We start from the raw sequence: 9793 nt of genomic DNA, 5'->3' as shown, positions 1-9793 counted from the left end.
GTTTTTAGTATATTCACAGATATGTGCCACTATCATCAGTCGACTTTAAACATTTTCATCTTACAAAGAAACTCCATACTCTTTAGCTATCATCCCACATCTCCTTACTCCTCCATCCCCTCCTCAACCAACTATATATATATATATATATATTCATTCCATTGATATACGTGGAGAAGCCAGATAAAGCAGGCTACAGCTTGACTCAGGAAACAAAAACAGCTCCTGCTGTTTGCAGTCCTTACCTCCCAGTGTGTCTGCCCCAGCAGCAGCTGCCTTCTCTTTACCTTTTAGAAAATGAAGGTAAGTTTAGGAGATTCTGAGACACTATGCTAGGTGCTCTCATATACATGCTCTCCTGAAATCTTTCCAACAAATTTGTCAAGTAGACGTTAGCCACATTTCACAAATGATGAAATGGAAACTCAGAGAGGTTCGGGGTCTTGCCCAAGGTCACACAGCTGGAATTAGAACCCAGCTGTCTGATTTCAAAGTCCACGATCTTTCCACTTCATGGGACAGTTCAGGTGCCTGCTTTCCCAGCCCTTCACCTGAATCCTGTCTCTCTATCAGATACTATCCCTGACTCTCCTCCCAGCAGGTTCTGGGGGCGGGGGGTGGGGTTTGGCCTGTCTCCAGGCCAAGCAGCTTCCCCTGGGATTTTCTGCTCCTTCAATGTCCAAGTGCCCTCTCGTCCCATATTGACTCCACGGCCCTTTTAACGACCGCCCTACATCACAGAACTGATTGGCCTGGTATCCACCACGTGCTGAATTAATATCTGTGTGGCTACTGCCTCTTGGTTTGCCTCCTATTTTATGCACCTGTACTGTGACCTGGTTTCATGCACATGAATTTCCCCAGCGCCCAGCTCTGTGCCAGGCACATAAAATGTGAAGGAGTTCAATGAACGATTTACAAATTCCTGGATGGGTCAGGGAACTCTCCCCTCAACTGGGTGCGAAAGGAGGGCCCCTGGCTCCACAACCTTCTGGCCACCAGCGAAAGGAAAGCGGGGCGGTTGGAGTGAGCGCATCGATGTCCGGCAGGTGGCGCCGCACACCTGAGGCCCCGATCCGCGCGTTCACGCAGCCCCTCTTCCTTGCGCCGGGGCGGCCCACCGATCCGACTCTGTGCACACTGGGCGCGTTGCGGGCTCCCATCTTCCCCCGCGTACCCGGCTGCTGGCCCTCAGTGCGTGCTATGGCGCTCCCTGGGGTCCGGGCTGGTGCCAGGGCGGCCGCGACCAAAATGGTCCAGAGGTGCCGCCGCGTGGATGGTACGGAAAGATCTCAGAGTCCTGGGCCCGGGACCCAGCGCGCGGCGCTTTACGTCCACGTAAGGAGGAGGCGGAGTTCGGGGGACAAGGCGGCGCCGGCGGTAACCCACACAGTGACTTTTCGCTCGTGAGCCGACTTGCCTACTTTCCCCACCCCTAGGCGAGGTCTCGGATAGGACCTGGTACCGTGGCAGGGAAATGTGTGGGTCCGGGGACCTGAAGTCTCTGGTGCTCACTAGTTCGGTTACCTTCACCATGTGAATTTACTTCTTAACTTCAATTTTGTCTTATTGCAGTAGACGTAATAATCCTTCCTAGTCGGGCCTCCTTTGGGGGAATTGTGGCTCTCATTGTGTAGCCACCGTTGACGGATCTGGAATGGGGATGGGAATGTGTGCGACTGAACCCCGGAACTGGCCAGGGCAGCCCGTGGTCACCTCTCGCCCCATTCTGTACACCCCCTGTTCCCAGTGGCCCTACTGTGAGAAGCGCTGCAGTTACTGCAAATTCAACAAGTACATATCCCGCGGCGTGGAGGAGGCCGCCATGCGGAGCTGCCTGGTGACTGAGGCTCAGACGCTGCTGCAGCTTAGCGGGGTGCAGCGGTGGGTACTGGGGTCAGATATTGAGGGTTGTGGATAGGACAGGTGCAGGCATCCCAGAGTGCTCCACTAGGTCTCATTTTCTCCATCCTTTTTCCCCAGGGTGGAGTCTGTGTTCTTTGGTGGGGGCACCCCTAGTCTAGCCAGTCCCCACACTGTGGCTGCTGTCCTGGAGGCAGTGGCCCAAGCAACCTACCTACCTACACACTCCGAAGTCACATTAGAGGCCAACCCCACTTCGGCCCCAGGTTCCAGGCTGGCAGCATTCCGGGCAGCAGGAGTCAACAGGTTGTCCATTGGCCTCCAGGTAACCAGTCTTACCCACCCCATCCCAGAGCACCCAGCCTTTCAGTGCTGTCTCTCTTCTGGTCACATTCATTTATTGGGCAAACATTTATTGAGCTCCTCTTTCTGGGTGCTAGTATGTACTGAAAAGTGTATGGTGACGTTTTTATAACTATGTAATTGTTTGCTTTTGTGCTAGACCACAAACTCTGTGAGGCAGAGATCATGCATGCTTTTTTTGTTTATTACAGTAGTCCAAGCATCCACCACAGGGCCTGAGACATAGTAGATGCTCAAAAAAGATTTGTTACATGATTGGAGACCAGGAGGAAGCAAACAGGTGGTCCGATCATTGCAGGATGCTAAAGGGGTCTCTACAAAAGGTACAGACTGAAGGGAATCTCAGTCTGATGAAATCATGGAAACCTTCCTGGAGAGGTGATGTTTGAATGAGGAAGAGGATGTGGGAGGAAAAGATACAGGATATGGATGAGCGTTTCACGTTTTGGGGGAGCTGTGAGTCATCCCTTCTGATTGGAGAGGTTGGAATCAAGGAAGCCTTCAGCATCATTCTAGGGAATTTGAGGTTTTGCCTAGTGATGACAGAGAAGCCATTGAAGTTGAGAAAAACATATTCCTCTCAGGTTGATCCCTGGTATTATTTCTATGTCCAGTATTTCTCTATCCATACCTCCCAATGCCCTTCTAATACATGTACCACTTACCACAGAGTTTAGGGTCAGAGCCTTGTCCTGATGGGACATATCAAAAGGAACACATCATTTCTGAGGTATTCTGCCCCTAATGCATACATATCTTGAATCTGTTGTGAGGAAACCTCAGAAAAACCTAAGAGACTTACTGTGTATGTGTGTAGTGAGAATAGGTAACACGAGATCTATCTTATATCTTCTCGTGTATAGTACAGTGTTGTTAGCTATAAGCACAATGATGTACAACAGTTATTTAAGACTTATTCATTAAGAGACATTTTGAAAAACAACTAGCCTATACTCTTCAAAAATGTCAGTGTCATGAAAGACAAAGACTAAGGATCTAGACTAAAGGAGACTAAAGAGTCAGTGACAGCTGAATGCAATATGTGACCCCAGTTGGATCCTGGGTTGGGATGGGAAGAGGAAATTACTACAGCAGACATTATTGGGACAGTTGGCCAATTTGAATATGACTGTGTTTTAGATAATAGCATTGTATCAATGTTACATTTCCTGAACTCTGTAATCGGATTGTAGTTTTGTAAGAGAATGTCCTTGTTGTTAGGCAACATACACTTAAGTGTTTAGGAGTTAAAAGGTACAGTATTTAAGTTAATTAAATTTAAATAACTGCCAGGCAAGTGCTCACCACCGTGTGGCCAGTGGCTACCATATTCTACTAAAATATCCTATATCCGCACTGACTACATACCAGTAAACACTTGGAATGTGATTATTTTACTTTAATTATCATAGAATTTAAATAGCCACATGTGATTAGTGCCTATTGTATTGGACAATGCAGATATAGACCATTTCCATTATCGCAGAAAGATTTTTCAACAGTGCTGGTCTTAACTTACTGTCAAATGATTCAACATAATAATAATATGTGTGTATGTTTGCAGAGAGACAAAGGAAATGTGACAGAATGTTAGTTGGTGAACTAGATGAAGGTGTTTATTGAGTTTTTCTTTTAACTTTTCTATAGGTTTGAAATACTGCAAAATAAAAAGTAAAATTAAAAGACTCTTGGCTTTGGAGTCAGACAGCCCTAAATTCCAGGTCTGACTGCCATCATATGACTTTGGGCAGGTTGCTTAACATCTCTGAATGTCAGTTTTCTCATCTGCTAATGTTGGAGGGTTATGAGGATGAATTATATAGTGCATAAATATTCTTGGCACATAGTGACCCTTCAGTGAATGGCACCCTTGGTACTGGTTTGACCATTTGCCTTCCAGCTCTGTGCCATGTTTTGCATTTTCACCTGTGTGTCTATATTAAGATCAGTTGAGTGCTTTTGTTTTCTTCTGAGCTGGCCTGTGTGCTTACACTGGACCCTCTCTCCCCAGTCCCTGGATGACACTGAGCTCCAGCTGCTGGGGCGGACACACTCGGCCAGCGATGCTCTGCAGACACTGGCAGAGGCCCGGAGCCTCTTTCCTGGGCGCGTATCTGTGGACCTGATGCTGGGGCTACCAACACAGCAGGTGGGGCCGTGGCTTGGGCAGCTCCAGGAACTGCTGTGTCACTGTGATGACCACATCTCCCTCTACCAGCTGTCCCTGGAGCGGGGCACTGCCCTCTTCGCTCAGGTGCAGCAGGGTGCCCTTCCTGCCCCTGACCCTGAGCTTGCTGCTGAGATGTACCAGGAGGGCCGGGCAATCCTTCGGGAGGCTGGCTTCCGCCAGTACGAGGTCTCCAATTTTGCCCGGAATGTAAGTCCTGGGGTTGGTGGCTGAAGGCAGGAAGTGGGCAGGCTGAGGCCTGACCTGGGAAATGTGGCCCTATGGGGAGAAAGGTCTCTGCTTGGTGCTCTGAGGCCTGAGGTAGTGGGACATTATAAGTAGGTACCCCTTACCTGAGTAGAAATGGGGCTACCTTCTTTGCTCTGCCCTGACTTTTCCCTCCCTCCCCACAGGGGGCGCTTAGTACCCACAATTGGACTTACTGGCATTGTGGTCAGTACCTTGGCATTGGGCCAGGTGAGTCTCCTGTGAACCATAAAAGGGATGACTCAGGAGTGGAATGTCATGGCTGTGTGATCTTGGACTACTTATTAACCTCTCTGAGCCTCTGTTTCCTCATATGTAAAGTATAGCAAAATATGATGCTGTAGAGCCATCGAGTGTACATTTTGAGGTGCTTGATAGAGTGCCTGGCACCGTGGTTCTCAGTCTTTAGCATGCATCAGAATAACGTGGAGGGCTTGTTAAAACCCAGATTGCCGGGCCCTTTCTCCAGAATTTCTGATTGGACAGGGCCGGAGTAGGGCCTGAGAAATTACGTTTCTAGCACGTTAGATTCTGTTAGTCCCGGGACCACTCTCAGAGAACCATTCAACATCTGGCAGACACACAGCGTTAGCTGCTATTAAAGCGGTGGTGGTTATTGATGTTGTCAGGGGCCCATGGGCGATTTATGCCCCAGGGGGCCGGGCGCTACGTCCGGGAGGCTCGGATCCAGACCCTGGAGCCTAACAACTGGATGAAAGAGGTGATGCTGTTTGGTCACGGCACCCGGAAGCACACCCCCCTGGGCGAGCTGGAGCTGTGAGCATCTGAGGGCACAGGGTTCTTCATCCAGGGTTCTCCTGTACCCTTAGAAACCTCTTTATTTCCTACCCTGCCCCACACTGCATGACCCTCATAAGCAGCCCCTTACACACCCATCCCAGCATAGGGTTTAAGACTGGAAGAAGCACAGATCTCCTCTCCAAGACCCTTTGATGGTTTTCCTTTCAGGCTAGAGGAAGTTTTGGCAATGGGGCTGCGCACAGACGTGGGGATTACTCACCAGGTAAGGGGTCAAGGGCCTCTGGCACACTGCTTCCTCCTCCTAAGTCATACAGAATCGTTCTCTCTCTCACTCTTTCTTCACACACACACACACACACACACACACCCCTACCATTCCTCTGGGGCTGGCAGCTGGAGGTTGGGCTTTAGTGCCAGATGGGCAATGGGGGCGATGGTGAGAACCCTAGACTAGGGCCGCAGAGACCTGGGATCTCATCCCTGTTCTACTGCAACCTTGGACAGGCATCCTGTCATCTATGAACTTCAACTTTCTCAGCTATAGGGAATAGACTAGATTAAGGGTTTTCAAATGTTATTGAACAGTGCGGAGAGCTCAGATAGGAAGTGTACTGTATGATCGATCAAACTCAGAGCTGCTCTGGATGATTCAGGGCCATAAAGCCCTGGCTGGGGCTGGCCGTACCCTAAGCAGCAGCAGGTGGTGGGTGGAGGATTGAAGAGAGACCTGGCTTGGCTGAGAGCTGGGTTTTGACCTGAACATGGACTAGGAGTGAATGTGCTCACCTCCCTGCTGGCCCATGTGTCTGGACCTGGTATGCATAAGAGTCAGTTACTGAGACCCCTGTGCTGGACAGCACCCTACCTCACCACTCTTCCAGATCTGTGGCCCAGAGTAGCCTTGCCAGCTGCCCACCCTGTGGTCCCTGCACCTCTGACCCTTTTGGTCTCTCCAGCACTGGCAGCAGTTTGAGCCCCAGCTGACCCTCTGGGATGTGTTTGGAGCAAGAAAGGAGGTGGACATGCTACTGGAGCAGGGCCTATTGCTGCTGGATCACAGGTGTGTTGAGGTGGGGGTGGGGGTAGTTAAAGAATCCCAGGCCCAGTATGTGACTACAGGTCACATATTCAGGAAAAGTGCAAAAGACCAATGAGGAGAGGCCTGTGGGTTCTGGGTGACACTGGTAAAGAGTGGGGATTGAAATTGGTAAGATGCAATGGTCATATCCAGGCTTCTTGATTTCCCAGGGGTCTTCGGTGTTCCTGGGAGGGACTGGCTGTGCTAGATTCTCTGTTGCTGACCCTTCTACCTCGACTACAAGAGGCCTGGCAGCAGAGAACCCCCTCATCTGTGCCAGGAAGATGACCAGATGTTTCCGTATCCCAGGACACTGCCGGGTAGGCTTGGGGGATAGGGCTGACACTACAGGCACCTCGCCTGGCAGGTGCCATCTCAGCTCTGGTCATCACCTGGCCCTGGCATCCCCAGGGAACCAGCTACAATGAGGTGAATGGGAAGACCTTTCTTGTCTGGGAATTGACATCAAATGTACCCACCACTGCTAGGGAAGGAGTAATGGTTTCTGCAAGTGCCTCTCACTAGTGACCTCTAAAGCAAATCCTGGCTGACAAGAGATGCTGAGAAATCTAGCTCTTAGGCTTCCAGCCCCTACAACATAAGACAGGACATAGAAGGGATTGAGGTACGCTGTTGGGCCCATGTGTGTATCCAGCACAGCAGCCTGCTGGCCTCTGAGAATAGCGAGAAAGGTCCGAGCAAGCCTTGTTCCTTCTATTTTGGCAACCAGGATGCGTTTGGGGTGTCAGGAGCCTCACAGACCCTCCTGAGTTCCCTCTCCCAGTTCCCTCTCTCATGTAGCCTTTCCCTTGAGAGAGTGAAGGTGGGGGAAGCAAACAGGGAAAAGAGAGGGGAGAAGAATTCAGAAAAGACCCAGAACCTGATAATTCTCTCCTACCCTTTTACTTGCAGAAATGGTTTTATTTAAATAATGTAATAAGACCATCTGGAGCCTTCCTTTACTGTGGTCTTCTGCTTTGTCCGGGTCCCTTCGTGCAGTGTGAATCCCGATTTGGGGGCTAGAGGCTTAGCCTAGGCTGAGATTTCTTTCTGTTCCCTGATAGTTATTGACACAATGATTTTAGCATCCACTGATGATCCTTGCCTAAATCAGTGATTAGGGTGAGGGTTGCAAATGTTAATTTCTGATGCTGTCATTCTATCTACATTCATTAACTGGCATTCATCCACATAATAGAGCTTTTCCTTTTTTTGAAGGGCTGATAGTCTTAACCTAGAAATTGTATGTAGCGCATGTGTATATGTGTGTATAAGAGAAAGGCATTTGCCTGTGAGGAAACGTCATAATTTTTCATATGAAAGTGTATATGATACCAAAAGTAATTTAGAACCCCTGCAAATCGGAGCATGCTAAGCTCAGCCTCTAGCTAGCCGGGTGACTAAGGATGGGGTTCCCCACCCCTCAGAGGTGAGCACGTGTATTTCCTGTGTGCCTAGTGGGTGTGAATATCAGTCCTTTTGTGACCTGTGGTAATGTGGTAAGTGTTACCACCTCCCATTTATTCATGAAATATTCAGCAAGCACTACTGGTGTGCCAGGCACTGCACCGGGCATGCAGAGAGGAATAGACCTGTCGCAGCCCTCAAGAAACTCACCTCTACGTTGGTAGATGTGTAAAGAGATAAATTTCAGGCTTATCAGTAAGGGTGTCCAGGCAGACGTTAGAAGCCTGTGGCCCATTTGCTTCTGAGGCGCTGGGAGCAGGAAGGGGGAATACGTTTTTCTTACTACCTCCTTTGGCCTGGTGCAGTTTTCAGGTGACCTGTGCTGTCTGGTCTTGATATTCAAGAAGTGAGCACAGGGCCAGAGCAAGTGCACCATCAGATAACCTGGGCCCACTCAAGTTTCTCCTAGCGGCCAGGGCTCGTGCCACCTGAGATGCCCAGGCCCTCCCTTCAGGGCACCTCACGGGGCCTGTGCAGACAGCCTGGACAGGAGACAGGGCCTGGTGGGGGTAGCGTGGATCAGCTTCTGTTACTCAGCTTCCCCAGATGAATCAGAATCTCCCGAAGGCGGAGCCAAGGAATCTAGTTTTTAAATGCTTCCTAAATGGCTCTAATGATCAGGCCAGTTTCGGAAGCCCTGTCATCTCCTGCCTTCCGTTCTGAGAGGCCAAGGTCAGGAGGAACAAGGGGGACACAGCTACCTCCAGACATGACCCAGCAGAGTGAGGTCCTTCCCTGAATCCAGGCCTTCCATGGCTCATTCATCAAATGAGTTCTCCTTCATAGTGAGACTTTTATTTTCATTTTTCACCTGCCCTACTGAAAAGTCCATGAACACAAAAGGAATGACTAAGCTATTTTGGTGATGAGAGGAGTTGGGGAGATGTAATATGTGTGAGTGTGTGGTTACAGCTTGAAGGACCAAACCGTCTGAGTGCAAGGCCACTAACAATTATAAAGCCCTATGATGGAATCTCTCCCCCTACCCCACAAAGTATTAGAAGTAGGCAGGACAGCTTGTGTAATTTCCATTTTACATAAGGAGATATTCAAACAGACCCTCTAACTGGCCCAGAGTCATATAAATAGTAAGTAGCAGCCTGGCATAACATTTCCGTACATCCAGAACTGTCTGTTGCATCATCATATTATACTTAACCATAGGTCTAGGTTGACTTATCTCTTAAATTCAGGAAAATCCTGACCTCTCTCTAGCCCTTCTGCCTCAGGCTTGAAGCTGCCATCTTGGCCTGGAGCTGCTAGCCCAGATTCAGTTTCTCTATTTTCCCTCCTGAAAGACCCCAACAATGAGAACCCTCGTGTACCATCCCCATGAGGCCACCCATTTCCTGGGACAGAACTGCATTTTACAAAGAAAAATAGGATTGCTATAGAATGAATGTTTGCCCCCCCACCACCAGTACATATGCGGAAAAATCCCCAAGATGGGGCCCTCATGAATGGGATTAGTGCCCTTATAAAAGAGACTTCAGATAACTCACTCTGCCTTTCTACCATGTGAGGTCATGGAGAGAAGACAGATATCTACAAACCAGGAAGCAGACTCTCACCAGATACTGAATCTGCCGGCACCTTGATCTTGGACTTCCCAGCTTCCAGAACTGTAAGAAATAAATGTTTGTTGTTTAAGCCACCCAGTCTGTAGTATTTTTGTTAAGCAGCCCAGATGGACTAAGATAAGGATGAACTAACTTGTGTGGTAGATTGTATTATTGTTCAAAAGGTTTACCGCTCTTCCTGGAGTGCGCCTCCCTGAGGGCCTGTGGGGTATTACCTATCCCTGTTCTCTGGAATTTAGGAAGGAC

At 49.3% G+C, this 9793-nt stretch overlaps 1 protein-coding gene across 4 annotated transcripts; it reads left to right on the top strand.

Annotated features, from left to right (window-relative positions):
- The first annotated feature begins 220 nt into the window (after nucleotides 1-220).
- Nucleotides 221-9622, top strand: RSAD1 (radical S-adenosyl methionine domain containing 1). 4 transcript variants are annotated; one of them, XM_036223215.1, is made up of 10 exons: nucleotides 230-1380; nucleotides 1751-1884; nucleotides 1984-2188; nucleotides 4238-4603; nucleotides 4807-4870; nucleotides 5290-5437; nucleotides 5630-5684; nucleotides 6379-6482; nucleotides 6671-6820; nucleotides 9491-9622. In XM_036223215.1, the coding sequence occupies exons 1-9, from the start codon at nucleotides 907-909 to the stop codon at nucleotides 6786-6788; spliced, it is 1668 nt and encodes a 555-aa protein (XP_036079108.1). In that variant the 5' UTR covers nucleotides 230-906; the 3' UTR covers nucleotides 6789-6820; nucleotides 9491-9622. The 4 variants fall into 4 exon arrangements, with proteins under 4 accessions (XP_036079109.1, XP_016014027.2, XP_036079108.1 ...); XM_016158540.2 differs by having other exon boundaries at nucleotides 936-1338; XM_016158541.2 differs by lacking the exon at nucleotides 1751-1884 and having other exon boundaries at nucleotides 229-1406.
- The last annotated feature ends 171 nt before the right edge of the window (nucleotides 9623-9793 follow it).

This window comes from Rousettus aegyptiacus, unplaced genomic scaffold (genome assembly GCF_014176215.1).
Source record: "Rousettus aegyptiacus isolate mRouAeg1 unplaced genomic scaffold, mRouAeg1.p scaffold_m13_p_6, whole genome shotgun sequence".
Classification (NCBI taxonomy): Eukaryota; Metazoa; Chordata; class Mammalia; order Chiroptera; family Pteropodidae; genus Rousettus; species Rousettus aegyptiacus.
The sequence above is the reverse complement of the archived record's forward strand: the minus strand, read 5'-3'. Positions and strand labels throughout refer to the sequence as shown.